Source organism: Podarcis filfolensis (genome assembly GCF_964270895.1).
Source record: "Podarcis filfolensis genome assembly, chromosome: 8".
NCBI classification, from domain to species: Eukaryota; Metazoa; Chordata; class Lepidosauria; order Squamata; family Lacertidae; genus Podarcis; species Podarcis filfolensis.
The window spans coordinates 7,050,427-7,072,826 of record NC_139611.1 but is presented as its reverse complement, the minus strand read 5'-3'; the positions used below and the strand labels follow the sequence as shown (position 1 = coordinate 7,072,826).

The 22,400-nt window shown below is 50.6% G+C and overlaps 1 protein-coding gene across 6 annotated transcripts in view; it reads right to left on the bottom strand.

Annotated features, from left to right (window-relative positions):
• Positions 1–21,728, bottom strand: part of LOC310769706 (uncharacterized protein) — a 28,368-nt gene extending 6,640 nt beyond the window's left edge. The window contains exons 1-11 of one of the 6 annotated variants that reach the window (XM_083629323.1): positions 19,900–21,728; positions 16,173–17,354; positions 15,713–15,785; positions 12,841–13,279; positions 7,818–8,024; positions 5,655–5,735; positions 4,515–4,627; positions 3,039–3,097; positions 2,748–2,840; positions 1,653–1,696; positions 101–270 (exon numbers count right to left, since the gene is read on the bottom strand). In XM_083629323.1, coding sequence (XP_083485449.1) covers positions 101–270; positions 1,653–1,696; positions 2,748–2,840; positions 3,039–3,097; positions 4,515–4,627; positions 5,655–5,735; positions 7,818–8,024; positions 12,841–13,279; positions 15,713–15,785; positions 16,173–17,249 — 2,356 coding nt within the window. In that variant the 5' untranslated portion in view covers positions 17,250–17,354; positions 19,900–21,728. Of the gene's footprint in view, positions 1–100; positions 271–1,652; positions 1,697–2,747; positions 2,841–3,038; positions 3,098–4,514; positions 4,628–5,654; positions 5,736–7,817; positions 8,025–12,840; positions 13,280–15,712; positions 15,786–16,172; positions 17,355–18,854; positions 19,054–19,132; positions 19,673–19,899 lie in introns of those variants that run through there. The other 5 variants (XM_083629320.1, XM_083629321.1, XM_083629322.1 and 2 more) reach the window with 5 other exon arrangements.
• Between the last annotated feature and the right edge of the window lie 672 nt (positions 21,729–22,400).

Here is a 22,400-nt window from a genome sequence, read left to right as displayed (position 1 = left end):
TTGCCCACAGGCCTGGCATGCATGTGAGACGGCTGATATCTCTCGCAGGCCCAGGTCCCTGTGGGCTGCCGCTCGCCGTGCCCCCTGGCCCAGCACTCACTCTTCTTGCCATCGGCCTCCGCGTGGACCTTGCGCGCCAGTAGGCCCTGCCGGTAGGTTTTCGCCTCGGGGTCGTGCGACAGAGTCAGGAAAGGGTTGGCTTTCTTCTGGCCGGATGCTGAGGGCGAGACAAGCGCGGCGCTGAGCGACTTCTCCTCCTCATCATCATCCCTGCAGCAGAAAGAGGAGAAAGAAGCTTCGTGAGGGTCTGTCTGAAAAGGCCCTTCGGGGGGACAGAGGACAGGGTGAGCAACAGCTCCTGAATCAGCCACTGCAGTAAACTCCTCCTTTTCTGAAAGCTGACATGACATGCTAAGGGTGACCCCCCCAAGGCATTGGGCTGCCCTCCCCTCCCACAAACAGAAGCTGATCCAACTGGAAGCTGAATCTGATGTCAACACTGATGTCGCTTACGGGAGCAGAGGGGAAAGGCATCTGTCATCTGTGGAGGAGGATGACTTAAACACATTGCAGAGTTCCCAAAAACAGACCAGAGGCAATTGTATCTCATCCAGCAGAGCTTTACTGCTACTGAAGGCAAATGAGCATAATGGCCACAAATCCAATACATTCAGGATTGGCACAGTCCGTAAAAAATCCAGTTGCAGCAGACTTAACTCAAACTTCCAGTAACTTATAAACCTTAACACTATAGCATACAGAACAGAACAGAACACCACACCAGAACAAAGAGATAGAAAGAGAAAGTAAGCTCTGGCTCCTTCTGGCCTTACTATTATGGTCAGCATGGCCTTGACAGAAAGGTAACAAAACCAGTTTAAACCAGCTGTTCTCAGCTTCTCAGAAGGAATAACCCAAACAAGAGCCTTCTTCCTGTTCCTTTCACATGGAAAGAAACCTTCCAGAACCCTACTGATTTAAGTAGAACAGGAAAGATCTCTACACATCAGATCAATACTTTCTGTACTAAGGAATGCAAACTGACAAGGCCACAGCGCCACCTGCATCCCAGTAGGGAACCTACTGTGAATTGAATGTAAGTAAACTTCTTATCATTACTTTTAAAAGAAGACCGTTGTGTCTTTATTCTTTTTAAGAGGGATAAAAGGGGAATTCACCAGGATCAAACCCAATCTGGACAAGCCAGACAGGACTGCTTAACTCAAGAGATTCAAATGCATCTACCAACTAGCTTCCCGTTATATACTGGGGAACGTACTCTGCAACTGACTCACTAGCGTGAGTGAGGAAGGATAATATTTAACCAATATATCCTCTCCTTCTATCCACAACATTCCCACAATTCTATGGTCCCCGTGGTGGGAGAGACCGCAAAGGCAGACCAGGGCAGCTGCCACCAGCCTTAGCCTCTGTCACCTGAAGTCCTGGCTGTGAGACACCTTTGGGAGCAGACTGGCTGAAGATTATTTCTCGGTTGGTTTGTGGCCCCTCACTTCTCTCTCTCTCTCTGCCCCCAGGGCATTTGGGGCTGGAGGGCTCCATGCAGGAGCAGCCATGGACCTCTCTTCTGCCCACTCAGAAATTCTGACACCCACCCACCCCCCAACGTTGTTGACACCACCTTTACTTACGCAGCCCATTCTAGTTTCTCTTGGCGGATGGAATGATATAGCTCCTAGAGATAGATAGATAGATAGATAGATAGAGAGAGAGAGAGAGAGAGAGAGCACCATCAGTCTATGATTCCCTCTTCACATCCAGGCTCCACCCTGCTGCATGTCCCCCCAGGACCTGCTGCATCCCCAAGGAGGCAAAGGAGAAGCCAGCTGGAACGGGCCTGGGCCTTAGGCGCCTCCTCTGGCAGAGCAAGTCTGTCAGGATTTCCCCTTCCCCTCCCAAACCAAGCACCTGATCCCTTGGGGACAGAAGCTCAGACAAAGCAAGATGCCAGAGGTACTCAGAGTCAGGCTTTCGGCTGAACGAGATGGAACGCTTTAAAAGACATTTTCATGTCTTAAAAAGGTCTGGCCCATCGTCCAGGAGAACGTGAACCCAGGTACATCTCCCCTTCTGTATCCCAAGTTCCCAACACAGAGATAATTTGTACGGGGGAATTTCCAAGAGGACGGCTGCCCGTCGTCCCCCTGGCTGGCACCTAAAATGGCAGAAGGCTGCCCACCTCTGTACGAAGAAGGCTGCCTGCCACAGGGTGTGGCGGTTGCTCGAGAGTAACCAGGCAGGACTCCGACCTGTCTTTTCCAGGCTTTATTCTTGGTGCAAACTATTTACAGTGAAGAGTGTCGTAAGTTCATGTCTGGCTCAATCGCTAGCAGAATCCGGGAGCGGTCGGTTTTTGTACCTCCCCCAGTATAAAAGTCGCGTCACCCCCAGCCTTTTCCGCCCCTCCCTGCGCCGAAGACTACTGCGCAGAATGGGCAGGGGCATACTTCCCGCCTCTCCGGCTTGCTCAGGCTCAGTGTTGAGGCTCTCCCTAGCATCCTCTGGCCCCTGCACCTCCTCTCCACTGGAGGTGGGGCTTTCCTCCTCACTGGAGAAGGAACTGCTGCTCAAGATTTTCGGAGGCTCCCTATAACACAACTGCCCTTCCATCTCTCGCCTCTGAGCTGATGGCAGTTCCCTGACACTGCCCAACCAAGCTAAGCCCCCAGTCTCTCCACCCCCCCACCCCCCGAGGACGAGGGGAAATGGCTCCCTCTCCTTTGTACCTTCAGCTGTTCTTTTGGGAAGTTCGTGCCACCATCGTTCAGCCCGTCGAGATTGGTGAGGAAAGCCTGGCAGGTCATGCTCCGCCCGATATTCTGCGTGCCACAAGCAGGGAAGGGAGGAAAGGTGCACATCAGGCCAAAGGTAACGTAACTTCCAGATTGTGCTTCCCCCAAAGCCCCCCTCTCGTTTCCCTTCCCTACACGCACAGTTAGACCCAAGGTGGGAGGCAAGCCCTCTTTCCATTAGGCCCCCTGCATACAAAAGCCACCCCCCATCCCCCATGGCCTTACCTGCCCATGCAGGTCAGTGTTGAGGAGCATGATGGCACAGGTGAGGGTGTGAACAGCATCTGCAGAGGGAGGGAGGAGACCGAGCGGAAGGTCAGGGGAGGCCCACAGGCTCAAAGGACCCAGGCCCCCTGCTCCCAGAATGCCAGCAAACCCCCGTACTCAGAAAAGGGGCTCAGGACCAGCTGAAGCGGCAAGGCAAAGGAGCGCTGGGCTGGAGTCCAAGGAATGAAAATAAATCTTCCTGCCTGCAGTTCCTGCTCTTAATAGAAGCGCAATGTCCCAGGCTGGATTGGAGGTACAGCAGAACCTCTTTCGGGCCCGGGTATTTTCCATCCCCTGTTAAAGTCAGCAGCCAGCAGACCCAGGTTCTGAGACCCCCCCAAAGACATGCAAACTGGGCAGGCCCAACTGTGCAAGATGACAAAAGCACATTGGGAAATGATTTATAATGAGTTGAATTATTATTATTATTATTATTATTATTATTATTTTAAACTTTTGTGGAAAAAACCAGAAGCTTTTTTATTAGGAATTCTAGGTCCAGAAATACCAAAGGAGCAGAAAAGACTGTTTATGTATGCTACAACAGCTGCACAAAAGTTATTAGCCCAAAGATGGAAGGAATATAAAGTACCTACAAAGGAAGAATGGCTGACAAAGATGATGGACTATGCCAAAGTGGCAAAAACGAAAGGGAAGATCAGAGATCAAGAGGATAATAAATTCAATAAAGAATGGGGGAAATTTATAAGTTACTTACAAGAGCACTGTAAACAATTAAAAACATTGGCAGGATTCTAAAAAAACCACTTGCAGTGTAATGAGAACTGTGGTGAGAATTGAGCATTAAGAAAATGTGGAGAACATTATATGATCCAGTTGGAAAATAACAACTATGGAAACCACTTAGGGGTGGAGGAAAGTTCAGGAATTCAGAGAATCCTATTATGACTTATTTGTGACAATATTTCTCTCCATAAGACGCACCTGACCATAAGACACACCTAGTTTTTAGAGGGGGAATGCAAGAAAAAAAGTATTCTTTAAAGGGAGCGCTGAGGAGAGCCTGTATGCATCCCAGGCTCTGCTCAGCGCTCCCTTTCGCGAGCCGCGAGGAGCGTGTGTGCGACGCTTGCAGGCTTTTCCCCGAGGAGGGAGAAGGGCAGCCCGTCACGGCATTCGCTCCATAAGACGCACACACATTTCCTCTTACTTTTTAGGAGGGAAAAGGTATGTCTTATAGAGCGAAAAATACGGTAATCATTAAAGCTAAAGGTGAATAAAATTTATTTTAAAGCCACAAAACCTTCCAAGTGGAAAGGATCCCGCACAGTTCAGGATACACATGGGCCACCTGGGACCGTTTGCACACTGACGCCCAAACTGCAAGAGAGGAGGGACAAGGGATCCCTCCCTCCTTCATTTAAGCCCTGTCTGGGGCTGCAGGTGAAGAGCTGACCTTGCTGGCTGCCTTACCTGCGCTGAAGTAGACATCGGGATTGCAGCTGTGATAGCGCTCGGAGAAATGCCGCAGGATCCGCTCCCGCTCCTGAGTCTCCCCGGTGAGCACAAACGCCTTCAGGAAGGACCTGCAAAGAGGAGGGAGAGAAGCGCGTGAGGAGAGGCAGCCCTGAGGCAACTGCCCTCCTCCGCCGGCTCCCAGTGCCAACTATATCACTCCATGAAGCTGGAAGGAATTTGGGACCTCCCAACAGCTTCTGCATCCTTCCCAAGGGTGGAGCTCAGCACACACAGGTGGCAATGGTCCAAGGACAGTAGGGGAGATAGGATTACGCCTCACTTGCCCAATTCCTTGGCAGAATCCTGCTCTCTCTCCCCTCCCCTCCCTCAAATTATCAAGAACCCCTGCTGGGTGAATCCTGTTTCTGTCCACCTGAAGGTAAAGGTAAAGGTAAAGGGACCCCTGACCGTTAGGTCCAGTCGTGGCCGACTCTGGGGTTCCGGCGCTCATCTTGCTTTATTGGCCAAGGGAGCCAGCGTACAGCTTCCGGGTCATGTGGCCAGCATGACTAAGCCGCTTCTGGCAAACCAGAGAATTGCACGGAAATCACCGTTTACCTTCCCGCCGGAGTGGTACCTATTTATCTACTTGCACTTTGACGTGCTTTCGAACTGCTAGGTTGGCAGGAGCAGGGACCGAGCAAAGGGAGCTCACCCCGTCACAGGGATTCGAACCGCCGACCTTCTGATTGGCAAGTCCTAGGCTCTGTGGTTTAACCCACAGTGCCACTTGCGTCCCTTTCTGCCCTCCTAGAATAGCCAAAACAGGAATTCCACCCCCCAACCACAAAGCTTCCTCTCTGCTTCACTTAGATGCTATATTTTAAAAATTACTGCTCTCTCTTTTCCCCCACTAATACAATACAATGTAAATTTCTGGTTGTAACCTGAAATGGGGCCCTTTTGAGGCTGATCCAAAGTGTGTAGAAACCTAGGGCAACCCCCTGGCTCTCCCGCTGGGCTGCTCCCTGGGAGGCCAAGACCTCCTCCTACTCTGGTTTAGCGTACTTCCCAGGGTGGGGGACACGGCCACCAGCCTTCCCATTCAAGAGCAAGGTGGAAAAACACACACGACCCCACAATAAGGAGCATCACCTCAGGGCTTGGTCCAGGGTCTGTCCGCTGAACTGGAAGAAAGAGAGGTAAGCGTCTCTCACCAGCCGGCTGAAATCGTTGCTGCGGACAAAGACACAGGAGAAGCTCAGGACCCCCCAAATGAATCGGGGAGCAGCCTTATGGGGAACTCACACACCACCACTACCACTCTGGTTTCTCCAGCATCAGCTGCTGCCCCCCCAGCCTGTAGAGGGACTCCCAATCCCATGCATGGGCTCTTCAGCCCAGCCCTCGTATTCCTCCCACAAGGTTGACCAGGTGCAAAAAGGGGGCAGCCTCCAGGAACAGTTGGGCAAGAAGGGGTTACAACAGGTAGCAGGTACAGTGGTACCTCGGGTTAAGAACTTAATTCTTCTGGAGGTCCGTTCATAACCTGAAACTGTTCTTAACCCGAGGTACCACTTCAGCTAATGGGGCCTCCTGCTGCCGCCACCGCGCAATTTCTGCTCTCATCCTGAAGCAAAGTTCTTAACCCGAGGTACTACAGCTGGGCAGGAAGGCAATCCAAGTCATACGCTTCAGGTTACAGACTCCGCTAACCCAGAAATAGTGCTTCAGGTTAAGAACTTTGCTTCAGGATGAGAACAGAAATCGCGTGGCCCCATTAGCCAAAATGATGGCCCCATTAGCTAAAGTGGTGCTTCAGGTTAAGAACAGTTTCAGGTTAAGAATGGACCTCTGGAACGAATTAAGTACGTAACCAGAGGTACCACTGTATTTCTGGGTTAGCGGAGTCTGTAACCTGAAGTGTCTGTAACCTGAAGCATCTGTAACCCGAGGTACCACTGTATCTGCCCTTCTGCTACCCCAGGCACCAGGGAGCTGCTGGCCATCATTTGCCCATGCAAATCCACTCCAGTGTCAGGATGACTTTACAGCCCAGAGAGGGTGCCATCAGGAAGGCCTGGCTTGTTTAAAGTTCCTGCCCTCTGGCTCATTGCAAGAGCATAAGAACATACTGAGAAGAGATTGCTGGATCAGGCCAAGGAGGATAAGGCCCAGCATCCTGTTCTCACTGTGGCCAACCAGATTCCCGTGAGAAGTTCACAAGCAGGACTCAAACACAAGCACAACTCTCCCCTCCTGTGGTTCCCAGCAGGAGGCATTCAGAAGCATTTTTTGGTCCAGATGTGGAGGCAGAGCCTAGCTAGCAGCCCTCAATATCCCTCTCCTCCTCTGTGAATTTGCCCGGTGCTCGTTTAACACCATCCAAGTTGCTGGCCCAAGCCTGCCTCCTGTGGGAGTGAGTTCCACAGGTTAACCACGTGCCTCAAGAGGCTGCAGCCGTGTCTAGCTAGGAGAGCAAAAGTGTAGTGATCAGGTGGGATTGCTATGAGGAATTATAACAAATATAGGGTAAGCCATCTGTGTCAGCAATGAAAGCATTGCGTTCACTGGGTTTAAACTATTTTGATATGATTCTTGATCAATCCACACCTCTGCATCCCTGTTCCATTCCTCTTTCTTCACAAGTCAGGTACCCACTTAGACAGGCAGGTGTCCTGGGTCATCAAAGACAGTGGGCAGTTTCTTTGATGTAGCTTTTCTGATATGTTAATCTTAGGATGTTAATCTTAGGGCCAGGAAACAGGTTTCACATAAAGGTGATAATGAACGCTGTCCTCCTGGCCATCCTTCTTATCATGTGTACTGATTGTTTATTACCTCCGGGGTTGCTGAATGCGCTCCTTTGTAGTTTTCATTCATTTACCCAAAAGTATGCATGCCTAACTAGTGTTTGTAGTTTAACTTTGTCCCCACGTGAACGGGTCCCACTACCGAGAAGGCCCTCTGCCTGGTTCCCTGTAACTTGGCTTCTCGTAGCGAGGGAACTGCCAGAAGAAATCTGATTGGTTCTTATAAACACTCTGTAAAAGTTCTTTTGTCAATAAAACGACCTGGGCCGAGGGGTGGAGGGACAGAGATTATTATACGCACCCTTCCCAGAGTCTTGCTGGTTCAAGCCTCTGGGTGTACTTTTATTAATCAGAGTTCAATCCTTCCTTTCCTTTGTGAACACCTCACAAAAGAAAAAGGGAACTGAGCTGAAATCAGCCAGCTGGGCAGGAAGGCGATCTGAGTCACACCACTCCAACCGGGAGAGAAGCCCCTGCCTCTGTTCCTGATCCAAGACCCCCTTACTTCTTCCGGAGGAAAGAGGCCACCTGCGACCTCTTGAAGCCATCCAGGTGATAGAGCCGTGTTGCCAGCCTCGTCGCGGCAGCCTGGTCCGCAGGGGGGGCGCTGCCGTTGGCGTGGAGGATGCCGTTGGGCTCTGCCTGCTCCTTGGCGGGTGGCGTCTTCTCCCCTGAATCGGTGCCCTCCCCAGAGGGTGGCTCTTCAGGGCGGCTGCAAGAAAGGAAAGCGATTATAATAACACAACAAGATGGAAGAAGTGAAATATTGAGATCACACATGGGTGAAGGGGAGTGGGGAGTATATGGGAACCTGGCAGCAGTCACAAAATTAAAAGACGCCTGCTTCTTGGGAGAAGAGCAATGACAAACCTAGACAGCATCTTAAAAAGCAGAGACATCACCTTGCCAACAAAGGTCCGTATAGTTAAAGCTATGGTTTTCCCAGTAGTGATGTATGGAAGTGAGAGCTGGACCATAAAGAAGGCTGATTGCCGAAGAATTGATGCTTTTGAATTCTGGTGCTGGAGGAGACTCTTGAGTGTCCCATGGACTGCAAGAAGATCAAACCTCTCCATTCTGAAGGAAATCAGCCCTGAGTGCTCACTGGAAGGACAAATCCTGAAGCTGAGGCTCCAATACTTTGGCCACCTCATGAGAAGAGAAGACTCCCTGGAAAAGACCCTGATGTTGGGAAAGATGGAGGGCCCAAGGAGAAGGGGACGGCAGAGGACGAGATGGTTGGATAGTGTTCTCGAAACTACCAGCATGAGTTTGACCAAACTGCAGGAGGCAGTGGAAGACAGGAGGGCCTGGCGTGCTCTGGTCCAGGGGGTCACGAAGAGTCGGACACAACTAAACGACTAAACAACAACAACAATATCATTTATAATATAATTTGTTAATTGCATTGTATTTACATATAGCAAAGGGAAGCCTAGAGCAATTAGATGTATTTTAATTTAGGTAATCTATGTAATAGGCTTATATTAGAAAATGAATATGGATTTTGAATTTGATGTTTTTTATTTTTTTGGTTTTGAAATAAAAATATAAAAGAGGGGGGGAAAGAAAGGAAAGCGAGAGGCCAGTTGCAAAGCAGGGAGCTTTCGGTGGGGAGGGGTAGCAGCCGCATCCCATGGAAAAACACTGAAGCTGCTGCCCTCATCTCTGAGTAGTGGCCAATTCGCATGGGTGATGCCACTGGGCCTTTCAGGCTGGGACTGTCAGCAATCCATCTATACATCATTTTCGTAACGTTTTCTTTTAATGCACTGCATTAATGCACTGTATAGGAGCTAAGGAGTGTTGGAAATGTAAAGAAAAGGAAGGTAGTTTCTATCACATGTGGTGGACTTGTAAGGAGTTAAAAGCTTACTAGGAAATGATATGTAATAATAAATAAATAAATAAATGTTTATTTATATGCCGCCCTTCCCGGTTCAGAAAACCGGGCTCAGGGTAGCTTACAACAAATTTAATACACTTAATTGATGCAAAAAAAACAAAACACAACAACATAAAATACAGTATAAAAATTGAATAAATTCAGAATTCAAAAATCAATTTAGGGGGGAAATACATTTTATACATTAAAGAAAATGTATAAAAATACTTTGGTTAAAAAACCAGAAGCGTTTTTACTGGGGAATAGTAGGGGAAGAAATACCAAAGGAAGATAAAAAAACTGTTTATGTATGCAATAGCTGCAGCAAGAATTCTTTTAGCTCAAAAATGGAAGCAACAAGAAGTCCCAATGAAAGAAGAGTGGCAGATGAAGATGGTGGACTTTGCGGAATCAGCGAAGCTGACGGGAAAAAATCCGAAACCAGTGTGATCAAGCATTCCAAAATGATTGGAGTAAATTTATACAATATTTGAAGGAGCACTGTAAGCAATTAACAACACTAGCAGGGTTGTAAAAAGACTGGTAATGATAATTGTTCTTTCCCTGTTGAGATTTATTTAAAAAATGTGATATTTTGAAGGAAATTGGAAAGTGTATAAATGCTTTGAGATAAAGGTGAACTTTGAAAACCGTGAGGCAGGAGGGAGGGAGGGAAGTCGCAGGCTCTTAAGAGCTAAAGAAGTAAACTGGATAAAGATGATGTGTCTAAATATTACAAAATGGAAAATTCAATAAAAATTAATGATAATAAGAAGAGACTGCCAGCAATCCATAGCCAGGTGCCCCCAGCCTTGAAAGTGGTCTGGTCTGAACTGACAGGAAGTCTGGAGGGAATGAGGTCCCTGGAACTAAAGGGAGGTGGAGCCAGGGAGGCATAAAAGAGACTCTGAAAGACCCCTGGACAGATACTGATAGTCAAAGTAAGCAATACTGAACAAGATTTAAACCTTTAGGAAGACACAAGAGCTACCCACCCTGGAAGAATGGCAGATGAAGGTGATGGACTATATGGGATTGGCAGAAATGACTGGCAGAATCCGAGACCAGGGAGAAGAGTCGGTGGAAGAGGATTGGAAGAAATTTAAAGACTATCTACAGAAATACTGTAAAATTAATGAATGTTAGAATGGTGTTGGATAGAAATTAAGTGGTTTCCAGCTGTAATGCTTTAAGAATATGGAAAAAGGGTATAAATAGGTAAAAACATAATTAAAATGATGTTGGATTGGAAATAAGTGGTATTAGCAACAAAGTTAATAAGAATATGCAAAAATGAATTGACAATGGATGAAAATACTGAGTTATAAAATGTTAAGTTATAGAGATAAGATAAATGAAAGAGGGTAAGGATTTGCTGATTTGATTATTTAAATGGGAATACAAGAAGGGGAGGTGTGAGGAAGTCAAAGAAACAAGCAAATGAGTTGCAAGTTATGAAAAAGAATTGTTTTTAATTTTTCTTATTTTTTCTGTGTGTTTATTCTTATTTTTTAGTTTCTTTTATTATGTGTTTTTGTATATTTGTTTTTGTAAAATCTTAATAAATATTTCTTTAAAAAAAAAAAAAAGATTTAAACCTTTAAAGCCCTATACAGCCTAGGACCCTCGTACCTACAGGACTGCCTCTTCTGGTACGCCCCATGGAGGAACTTACGATCTTCAAACAAAAACATCTTGGCGGTCCCGGGCCACAGGGAGGTTAGGCTGGCCTCAACCAGAGCCAGGGCTTTTTCAGCTGTGGCTCCAATCTGATGGACCGCTCTGTCCCAAGAGACTAGGGCCCTGCGGGACCTGACATCTTTCCGCAGGGCCTGCAAGATGGAGCTGTTCCACCACAGGCACAGCCTGACTCCCTCCTTTGGCAATCTTCACAGAACTCTAGCCCAATGGTTGCCATCAATTTGATTTGAATTAATTTTATAATTAAATGATTTTAGAATGTTGTATTATTTTATTGTTGTTAGCCGCCCTGAGCCCGGCTTCGGCTGGGGAGGGCAGGATATAAATAAAATATTATTATTATTATTATTATTATTATTATTATTATTATTATTATTATTACTATTACTATTACTATTACTATTATAAGATGGACTTGGTAAAAGGCAACATAAGAAGAGCCTGTTGGATCGGGTCAACGCTAGTCCAGCATCCTCTTCTCACAGCGGCCGATCAAATGCCCATTATGCGAAACCTGCAAGGTTGTGCAGAGCACAAGAGTCCTCTCCCCTCCTGTGGTTTCCAGCAACTGGTATTCAGAAGCGTGACTGATTCCATAACCATCCTGGCTGGCAGCCGACAATAGCCCTCTCTCCCATGAATTTGCCTAGTCCTCTTTTAAAGCCATCCAATTTGGTGGCCATCACTGCCCCCAGTGGCGGCGAGTTCCACAGTTTAACTACGTGCTGCGGGAAGAAGTACGATGGATGCCCCAATCCATCTGAAAAGGACAGCCGCTGGCGCATCAGCCCCTTGCAAGTCGGGCTGCTGCTGGGGCAGGACCCCTGCCGCCTCCCCCTCCCGCTCCCCGGTGGCAGCCCAGAGTTCCCCTGCAGTTGGCAGCCTAATAATAATAATAATTTATTTATACCCCGCCCATCTGGCTGGGTTTCCCCAGCCACTCTGGGCGGCTTCCAACAGAACACTAAAATACAATAACCTATTAAACATTAAAAGCTTCCCTAAACAGGGCTGCCTTCAGATGTCTTCTAAAAGTTTGGTAGTTATTTTTCTCTTTGACATCTGGTGGGAGGGCGTTCCGCAGGGCAGGTGCCACTACCGAGAAGGCCCTCTGCCTGATTCCCTGTAACTTGGCCTCTCGTAGCGAGGGAACCGCCAGAAGGCCCTCGGCGCTGGACCTCAGTGTCCGGGCAGAACGATGGAGGTGGATACTGCCTGGCAGTATCACACTATCTCTGTGGGTCTGTGAGGGGGCCAGCGGTGGGCTGCCCCTCTGCCCTTCTCCCTCTAGGATGCACAGAGCATCCGAGGGACGCATATCCTTGCAACGCTTCTGTTCAGATGGGTGTTGCAACATGGTGCCCTTCCCTGCCCTACATGGCTTTAGAGCCTTTCCTTTGCCCAGAGAACTGGAGCAGCCCTGAAGGAAAGAGATCCTGAGAGCCACAAGCCATAATAATAATAATAATAATAATAATAATAATAATAATAATAATAAATTTATTTATACCCCGCCCTCCCCAGCCAAGATCGGGCTCAAGGCGGCGAACACCCGATATAAAAACAAATTGATTGAAATACAACTTAAAAACAGAATTAAAATACAACATTAAAACATTAAAACATAGCCTCATTTCAATGGAAACTCAAATCAAAAACTTTTTGGGGAAATGAAAACGTCACGTCTTCATAAGGGTGGCGGATCCGGCAGAAGGTGGAAAGGAGGAAGCAGCAGGCGAACAGAGGACAGCTGAGGCTCCTCAAAGCTGTTAGTGAGGCCGTTGCTGCCTCTGCAAAGGAGAAACCTCCCCACAAATGGAGGCTGCTGCTGGGTTGCATCTACCCAAGCCCAGCCTCTAACCACACCAGGAGGATGTTGTGGGCGTCTAGCAGATGAACCGAGGTGAAAGGCCCCCGGAGACACCCAAGGGAACAAACTTACTGTACAGCCAGTGCTTCTTCTTCCTCCTCGTCCTCCTCCTCTTCCAAGGTTTCATCTCCATCCACGACGGGCACCATCTCGAGACCCTCTGCTGAGCTCTCCAGCTTCCCTTCCACACCACCGAGGGAGGCCAAGTGCAAATCTGCCGCAGCAACTTCCTCCTGCAGGCAGGAAGTCCTTCTGGGCTCCTCCACCCATGCGCACGAAGGCAGTGGGTGGCCACGGGATGGGGCTTGTGGCTTGCGCTCCTCCTGCCACCGACTCTGCTCTGCAGCAGGCGCCGAGAGGGCCCGGAAGCTGGAAGAAGCCCAGCTGATCTCTGCAGGAGACAGAGGTTCTGGGGCAGGGTGGCTCTCCAAAGGCTCTTGCAGCAGAGCGGTCACCAGGGAGGTGCTGCAGACGGAAAACAGCAGGCCTTCCTGGGCTGGCAAGTCAACACCTGGGCGGGAAGGGAGGGAGGAATGGATGGGACATGCATGACTAAGCCGCTTCTGGCAAACCAGAGCAGCGCACAGAAACGCCGTTTACCTTCCCGCCGGAGCGGTACCTATTTATCTACTTGCACTTTGACGTGCTTTCAAACTGCTAGGTTGGCAGGAACAGGGACCGAGCAACAGGAGCTCACCCCGTCGTGGGGATTCGAACTGCCAACCTTCTGATCGGCAAGCCCTAGGCTCTGTGGTTTAACCCACAGCGCCACCCGCGTCCCTCACTGGACCCCAATACATTTGTTTAAAAAATGGCTATATAAGGTATCTAACTGTTGGAGATGCAACAGGGATAATGCTTCTCTAAAACATATGTTCTTTCATTGTCCTATATTGAAAGATTTTTGGCAGAAGGTAACAAACGATCAACAGAACAGTACGGAACAACCTTACATTTACAGAGCAAAATATCCTCTTGAATATTTACAAAAGGACAATACGAATAGACTCTCCGTGCCCTTACCACAGCAAAAAGACTGATACTGATGAATTGGAAAAATAAAAATGCGGCTCCCTTCTACAATTGGATTGAAGATTTATACAAACTTGCAACATAAGAACAACTTGCATATAAATGCAGACTTGCCATGGACAAATTCAATGATACTGTATCTGGAATCCATTTTTAAAAGGTAAAGGGACCCCCTACCATTAGGTCCAGTCGTGACCGACTCTGGGGTTGTGGTGCTCATCTCGCTTTATTGGCCGAGGGAGCCGGCGTACAGCTTCTGGGTCATGTGGCCAGCATGACTAAGCCGCTTCTGGCGAACCAGAGCAGCGCACGGAAATGCCGTTTACCTTCCCACTTGAGTGGTACCTATTTATCTACTTGCACTTTGACGTGCTTTGGAACTGCTAGGTTGGCAGGAGCAGGGATTGAGCAACGGGATTCGAATCGCCGACCTTCTGATCGGCAAGTCCTAGGCTCTGTGGTTTAACCACAGTGCCATTCTTACTAATACTGTAATAGGTTAAGATCTGGTGAAGTACAATGACAACCTTGTAAAGTATACAGTTTGGGGTCCCCCCCTATTTTCCCTTCTTTATTCTGTTTCTCTTTTGCTCTCTTTTATGTCTCACAATGTTTAGTGCACATATAATTGCGTACTTTTTGAACTTTCAATAAAGATGTTTAAAATCTTTTTAAAATGTAAAAAAGGGGGGGGGGGAAGTGTGGGTTCAGGAGAGTGACCCTGCACATGAGTGCAAGGACATTTCCACAGTGAAGAAGCTAAAGAGAGCCTTATCATTTTTTCCAGCGGGAGTGAATTTGCATGTGTGTGCGTGTTCTCTTAAGCCAAAGGCTTTTTGGATCACAGAATCTCTCTTCACCCAATCACTGGGGCTGAACAAGCAGGCCAGAGGGCTCCACTTCATTTAATTAATTTTCATATGTTCCATAATTTCATAATTTTCATATGTTCCATAACACTTTTCACCAAAAGTCCATATCAGTATGACCTGCCTTTAAAATCTTCAAGACCAATTAAAACCAACAGAAACCATAAATAAAGAACGAGCAGCCTGAGATTACCTGATCTCAAAGGTTATTGGGAAGATAAAGGGCAGCTGAGAAGTGAGCCAGCAGGCCTCTTAGGTGTGGGGGTGGGGTGGCAGTCACAAAGGAAAAGTCCAGCTTTCTGGGAATAGCTGAACCTTTGGTGCTCTGGGCAAACCGGAGATTAGCAGGGGAGACTGTGAGTGTAGTAACCTGATGCTCTTAAAAGATGGTCTGCAGCCCATGGCCTCGGTCCTGTATACCTGAAGGAGCGTCTCCACCCCCATCATTCAGCCCGGACACTGAGGTCCAGCACTGAGGGCCTTCTGGCGGTTCCCTCGCTGCAAGAATTGAGGTTACAGGGAACCAGACAGAGGGCCTTCTCGGTAGTGGCACCAGCCCTGTGGAACGCCCTCCCAGCAGATGTCAAGGTAATAAACAATTATTTTACTTTTAAAAGACACCTGTTTAGGGAGTTTTTAATGTGACGCCTTATTGTTTTTGATATTTGGTTGGAAGAAGAAGAGGAGTTTGGATTTGATATCCCGCTTTATCACTACCCGAAGGAGTCTCAAAGCGGCTAACATTCTCCTTTCCCTTCCTCCCCCACAACAAACACTCTGTGAGGTGAGTGGGGCTGAGAGACTTCAAAGAAGTGTGACTAGCCCAAGGTCACCCAGCAGCTGCATGTGGAGGAGTGGGGAATCGAACCCGGTTCACCAGATTACGAGTCTACTGCTCTTAACCACTACACCACACTGGCTCTTGAAACTGGAAGCTGCCCAGAGTGGCTGGGAAAACCCAGTCAGATGGGCGGGGTATAAATAATAAATATATTATTATTATTATTATTATTATTATTATTATTATTATTATTAGGACTCACCTGGGGGAGTTACCTGGTCGAAATCACTGCTGGAGGGTGTGTGGTCCAGCTGGTCCAGGAAGAAGCCTTGGACCTGGAAGACAAAGCCAGAGGTCAGAGAAGGGCAGGGCAGCCCAGGCCTTGGAGAGCAGCTCTGGGCCCCTCACCCCACCCTGGGAAGACCCTGCCTGCCTTTGGAGCCTCCTGCCAGTCCAGTGAATGGGCAATGTTTGCTAAGCACCTGCGGGGGGAGAGAATGGCAGCCTGTGAGCCGCTGGACCAGGGAGGGAGGGGAGCAAATGATGGTGGGGGCTTCCGAGGGGGCCTTGCATCCCATCCTGAAGCACGTCTGCTTGTAGGGAAGGCGCATCAGCTGGCTGACCTTTCGAAGGCCAGACTGAGCTCTGGCCTACGGCCACCTTTCCCTGCAGCCTGGCCCAGGGAAGCAGCAGCCACACCAGGCCGGATGCTCAGGACTCACCTCCTTTGACGCGTCCGACAAGGGAGCAAAGCAACGAGGCAGCTCCCTCTCCTCCTCTTCCACCGGGCAAGCACTTTCCAGCTCCCCTTCCGTGATCACCAGGGGAGACAAGGAGCGGTAATGAGGCACGTAGCTTGGGTAAGGGCCTGGGGATGGGTTACCACCAGGATCTGGCTCAGGCGCAGGCTTGGAGTCCGTGGATGCAAGGCTCATTGCCACACCTGTCTGGCACGGCAGGCTGTGGGCACAATCCGTAGAGGTCAGACCGCAGGTGGGGGTTCCTTCCCCATCTTCCTTGAAGGCCTTTTCTTCCATACAGCCCAAGAGAGATGGTCCTTCGGAGCTGGTGGTTCTTGGACTTGCGCAAAAGAGCGGGTTGTCGTAAAATAAGCATTCCACCTCCTCCTCTTCCTCCTCCAGTGAGCCTTCATCCTCCTCCTCTTCCTGCCTCTCTGAGTCCTCCTCCGGCTCCTCCCCACTATCGCTCTCCAGGAGCAAAGGCTCATGGGAGGTGGCCGAGTCCTGCGAGGGGGGCATCCCCAGAACCTTCTCAAGGCTAGGGGAGGAACTCCTCAGTGGCTCCTTCTGCCGGTCAATTGCCCCTTGCAGGTCCAGGAAGCATAGCTCAGCTTGAAGGATGCTGGCCGAGAAGAGAGCTTTGGTGGCATCATTGCTGTAGTCATCCAGGCTCTTCGGATTTTCCGGCGGCTGCTGAGATGCTTCCCTCCCAGGCTGCGCAATCTCCAGGCGCTCTGAAGCAGGGCAAGTTCCAGGGTGGAATTCCGCAGCACGGCTCTGAGCCAGCGGCGGGGAAGGTTTCTCAGAGGCCGTTTCACCTCTGCTCCAGCCAACGCCCTCCAAGCTACCCTGGAGGAGGTCTATGTCTTCCAGGCCCAAGAATGGAAGGGGAGTCATGGTTTCAGTCCGGGGGGTTTCTGAAGGTGTCAGCAGGCCACCCGCCCCTCCTAAGCTGTCTCCAGTTTCGCAGGTCACGTCTCTTATTCCTAAATCAGTCAGAAAGTCTATTAGGTCCGGAGGACTGGAGGATCCAGAAGGCTCCATTCTGGCGTTCACCATGAAAACCTCCAAAAAGGTCCAGTTAGGCTAAGCCCTCATCTTGTTTGTAAAGGGTTGAGCAGCATGGGCCTCCTGTGGGCGGGATCCATGCCTCTCCTGCTGTCGCTGGAAAAGAGAAAGCAAATGTTGACGTTATCACGAAACAGAAGTCGGGGAGGGAGAAGCTGCTGCAAACAGAACCTGGCCAAAAGGCCACCTGGAAAGGGCCCTGCAGGTGTCAACAGGTTTAAATTGGGGGTGCTTAAATTGTCCATCATTTCACTTTCAACATTATCAGCGGTGTCTCCCCACAGGTTCATGGTGGGAAAGGACACTCTTCTAGTATCAATGGACCACAATTCATCGTGCTAGAAAGCATCGTTTCAGCTGATGGAAGCCAATCGCAGCATCCAAGGAGCCCAAATCTTCTCCCACCAATCCATTGGCATGAATTGCAGCCCCACCACCACAACAGCCCTAATAATCTTGGGCTACAGGAGGAGGAACTGGTTGGTGGCAGTGGGCTGGGAGACAGAGACTCACCAACTCAGGGGCTCCCATCAGGACAGATCAGAGATGAGGCAGCGGCAGGTGCCGACTGACCAAACGAGCAGCCTAGCCCAAAGGAATGTCTTTGCTGCCGAAAAGAAACTAGGTTTCTCTTCAGTATTTTAAGAATTTATATACCATATCTCTGCCCCAAATTAGGTTGCTAATGGGGACTAGCTATACGGATCACATCCCAGCAGTTCCTAAAGCACAGCACCGAGTGCAGATCCATTTCTGGGCACAATTCAGAGAGCTGGCGGATAACTAGGGGGTCCTGGACGGCTAATCACTCTGGTCCGTGGAGGGCCACCTTTCATCCCAGCAGCCATCCTCAAGGCCAAACCTCCCTGACGCACAACCTTAAGTGAGTGTGGAGCAGGGAGGGGGCTCACTATCGAAGACCCTCCTCAGGAAGGCTTGCCAGGCATCAACTATGACATTTCAGTGCCAGGCAAGCACCTGTTTGTTCGCCCTGAGATTCCAGCAGGCAATGATAGCCAGCCTTGACTATTATGTAACCCATTCTTCTGAACTTTACGAGTTTGCTTTAATTTGGTCGTTTTTGGTTTTCGGGTGTTTGGCACACAGGAGCTGCCTTTGTTTGCCTTCTGACTTGTAAGAGAGCCTTACTGGCGATTTCCAAATAAACAACCCCCTTTTCCCGCAAGCTGGCGCCCTCCCCGGTGTTTCGGACCACAACTCCCATCGCCCCCCGCCCCATGATGCTCTTCTGGCCGCTTGTGCTCCAAAACACCTGGCGAGGCCCAGCTGGGTGACCCTGCCCGGCCAGCCTCCTTGGTCTTTAAGAAGGGCGGCGTCTCCTCCGATTGCGGAAGGGAGCACGTGGGAAAGGGGCCAGGGGCGCCGGGAAGGGAGGCGGGCAGGCGGGCATTCCCACCCAGGCGGGGAATTGGCACAACTCGACCCGCGGCGCAGCTGGCCTTCCCACTAGGGAAAACCAGGCAGGTAGGCTGGCGCTTGGGAACCGGCTGCCCGAGGGGTGCGGGGGACCCCGTTTCCAAGCGGCTCGGTTGCGGAAGCGGCTCTTGGAAAAGAAACCGGGCTCCGAGTCCTCACCTCGGGCCTCCCAGGGCAGGAATAGTCTACCTGCGAGGAGCCTCCGCCCTCCAGCTGCCTCCACCCGGGCCGCGCTCGGGGGCGCCGCGGAGGCGGCAGCTGCTCCCCGGGCAAAGTCCCCCTCCGTCGGGGCCGCCAGCGCGCAGCGTCTCCTTCCCTCGGCCAAGGCCGCTCCCAGCCAAGCCAAGGGAGTCCGCCCGGCCCGCTTCCCTTCCGGGGCCGTCCGATCCGAGCGGCCCCTTCCCACCGGCCGGAGCCCCGCGCCCGGCCGCACTTACCCGACCGCGCGCCCGGCTCCGCTCCGCCTTTCCTGCTCGTCGGGCGGGACTGGCGACGGGAGCCCTCCCCGCCGCCGGGCCAGAGCCAGGGCCGCAGCCGCATTCCCCGCGCGCCCGGTCGCCTGGCCTTCCTGCCTCCGGGAGGCGGCGTCGGCCGAGCTTGGCTGGGGCCCGGTTGCTCTCACTCCGCGGAGGCTTCGCGGCCCGGACCCGAGGGCACCTTTGCGCAGGTTGGGGACGGGCCCTTTGCGCCAAGGAGCAAGCCTGGGGCAGGTGGCACAGCAGCAGCCCCCTCCACATCAGCAGGGCTCGAGGCAGCCTAGGAAGCCCCCGTCTGCCCTTTCCCGAGAGAGCAGTCAGGATGCAACCCTTTTGCCTGCTCCACTGGGGGATCCCATCTCCAGCCTCCAGTCTGGCCTTTTCCCCCTTGAGCGAAGTGGGGCAGGTTCTGGGCAGCTGTTTCAGCAAGGATCCCAGACAACAGCACAGGGTTTAGGGTGGTGTGGCCAGTCCGCCCCCCACAACAGGGTGCTAAACCGAGAGGGGCTAATAATAATAATAATAATAATAATAATAATAATAATAATAATAATCTCAATAATGTGAAGTTTCAGTTAGCATATTGAGAAGATCCATTAAAAAAGCAGCTGTACCAAAATGAATTATTTTGAAAACAAGAAATATTAGAGAGGTTTTGCCAAATTTTGTTCTCATTCAGATGTTTTCCAGGTGGGCCTGTGGAGAGGGGCAGGATGGGGATCACTCACCTCCATGTTCATTGCTCGCTGTCACAGAACTAGATCCAGCTGAATCCTTCGGGTTGCCTCCACTATGGGGTGCCCCAGAAGCACTTTGCACCCACTCGTGTCACTGCACAACACCAGGCCAGCCCTGGGCAGTGGGAGGGATGTAGAACTGACCCTGCAACATCCCTTGGGAGGAGCAGAACGACCTGTCCTTCGGATCTCAAGGACAGTGGTCCCCGCAGTGGGGCTCAGCCATCAGAGCTACTTTCCCACCCCGCACCCCCCAGCTCTAGGTAACGGATGGGGAAGTTTCAACACAGACTTACCCAACAGCTGCCTGTTGCCCAGGGCTTGTGTCCATTTCCTGAGCAAGAAAGATGGGGCAAACTTGCTGCTTCCTGTTTGCCTGCAAGTCTACACTCACCGTCAGCACCCGTCGCAGGAAGTAACTGTCAGACTGCTCTTTTGGGGGCTGAGGGGCCCCCCTCCTTGCAGGGACACAACAAAAAATCGTTGGCCCAAAGGATGTGCCTTTTCATCCTCTGCCAAGGTCACCCAGTGAGAAAAGGGCGTCCAGAGGGGAAGGCAAGCAACTGATTCATGGTTGCCCTCCCCTCTTTCCAATTGCACTGGGGAAAAACCGCCTCCAGGGTGCTCGCAGACCTCCCTGCACTGGAAAACAGCAGACTGAGTCACCCCAGAGAAGCAACATGGGTACCATGCAGTGGCCGGCCACCCTCCCACCAAAGTCCCTGCTGCAGGTGGTGCTGTGAGCCATCTGGGACTGTGGAAGTGGGGGGGTGGGCAGCAGAAACAAGCTTTGGCTTTAAGTTTTTGTTTGCAGTGGTCACAACCCATGTGAGCATCTGCACTAAGAAGCCGTAGAACAACGAAAAGAACATAGGAAGGCGCCTTTATACTGAACCAAACCACTGGTCCATCCAGCTCAGTGTTGCCTACACTAATTGGCAGCTGCTCTCCAGGGTTTCAGACCTAGCCCTCCCTGGAGATGCCACTGAACCTGAAACCTTTTGCCTGCAAGGCAGCTGCTCTGCCAGTGATCTATATGGCTGTTCCCCTATTAAAACGGTCAGCATCCCAATTGCCTTTGCAGAAAGGGAGGGTCCTTCTGGGCTGGCACTGGGTCTCCCGAGGCCCTCACGCAACCTGCTTAGCGTTAAGCCAAACCGCACCACACGCTCGGGGACAAAGTGCACAGATCACGTGACGGGCCGTGTTGCAGCTTTGTTTTTCTTCCCTGGCTAGCAGCCTTGGGACCCAGATTGGGTTGCATTGCGAGGGGAAAGGAGGCTTTGAACTCGAACGCAAACCGCATGGTTCTGATCGGGATCAGAGAGTCCTTGCAAGTGCCGTGTATCCCAGGATTCATCCATCAATGGCAGCGCAGGCCTGACAGAGTGATTGCACCTTTTGCTTAAACTCGCCTGTTCTTCATTTTGGGAAGTATCCAAGTTTGACAGTCACAGCAAGGAAAGTTTGGCAGGGGAGACAGCGAGTGTAGTAATCTGATGCTCTTAAAAGATGGTCTGCAGCCAACAGCAAGACTTGCCCCCCCCCCCAAAAAAAACTGAGCTGGTTCCCTGCCAACTCCCCTTTACTCACCTCCCGTTTTGCCAGCCGAGTTCCTCCGTCCAGGTCTTAGATGGTCCAGATGGGTCAGATAGGGCAAAATTCATGGCAGAGTTGGTGCCTATAGTCTCCCTTGAATGTTTCCGCTCCAGACGGTTTGTCTTTCCACAAGACTCTCCTGTCCCCTTGGTCACGCTCGGTCATTTGATCCTGTTTCGCCTCTTTTGAATGAGCTTCGTAGTATCTTCCCTCTCGCAGAGAATCTTCATGCCTACGAAAGAACAGGACAGGACAGGGAAGGATGTTGGCGATTTCTCATCCATGGCAGGATCCTGGCATCGCTCTTGCCACAAGTCTGCAGCTGCTGCGGTCTCCGGAGGAAGCCGCAGCTGGGAAGGCGCAACAGAAGAAGCACAGTCCATGGTGACCTCTCTTCCCACCTTCGAGAAAGAGGCACTGAGCAGAGAAGCTGAGTGGCTGCTGCTGCTGCCAGGGGGCCTTTGCCAGGTGGTGAGTGGCACGGCTGAGCTGAGCCCCCACAAGCTCTCCCCGCTTGCCAGTGCTGTGGGCAAAGATTAATAATGAACAAAGGGTCTTTCTCACTGTCAGTGGAGCCAGCAGGGGAGGAAGAGGGATGGAGGCCAGAGCCCCCCCCCCTCTTAAGCAGGCTCAAGCTCCCCCCCTCCCCCAAATGAGGCAAGAATGAGGTCTGAGCCTGGGAGGAGGAAAAGCAGAGGACACCAGGGCAATAAGAATCAGGAATGCAATTTTATCTTGCTGGCTTCTAATGCTGAGCTTTTTGCGATAATGCTTTTTAATTTTTGTTAATCTCTTTCTACTTTGGATAATTTCTGTATTTTACTCCACTTCTGTTTTAATTATGTACCTCACCCTGGGATTTTTAAAAAAAGGAAAAGTAATAAATATCAATG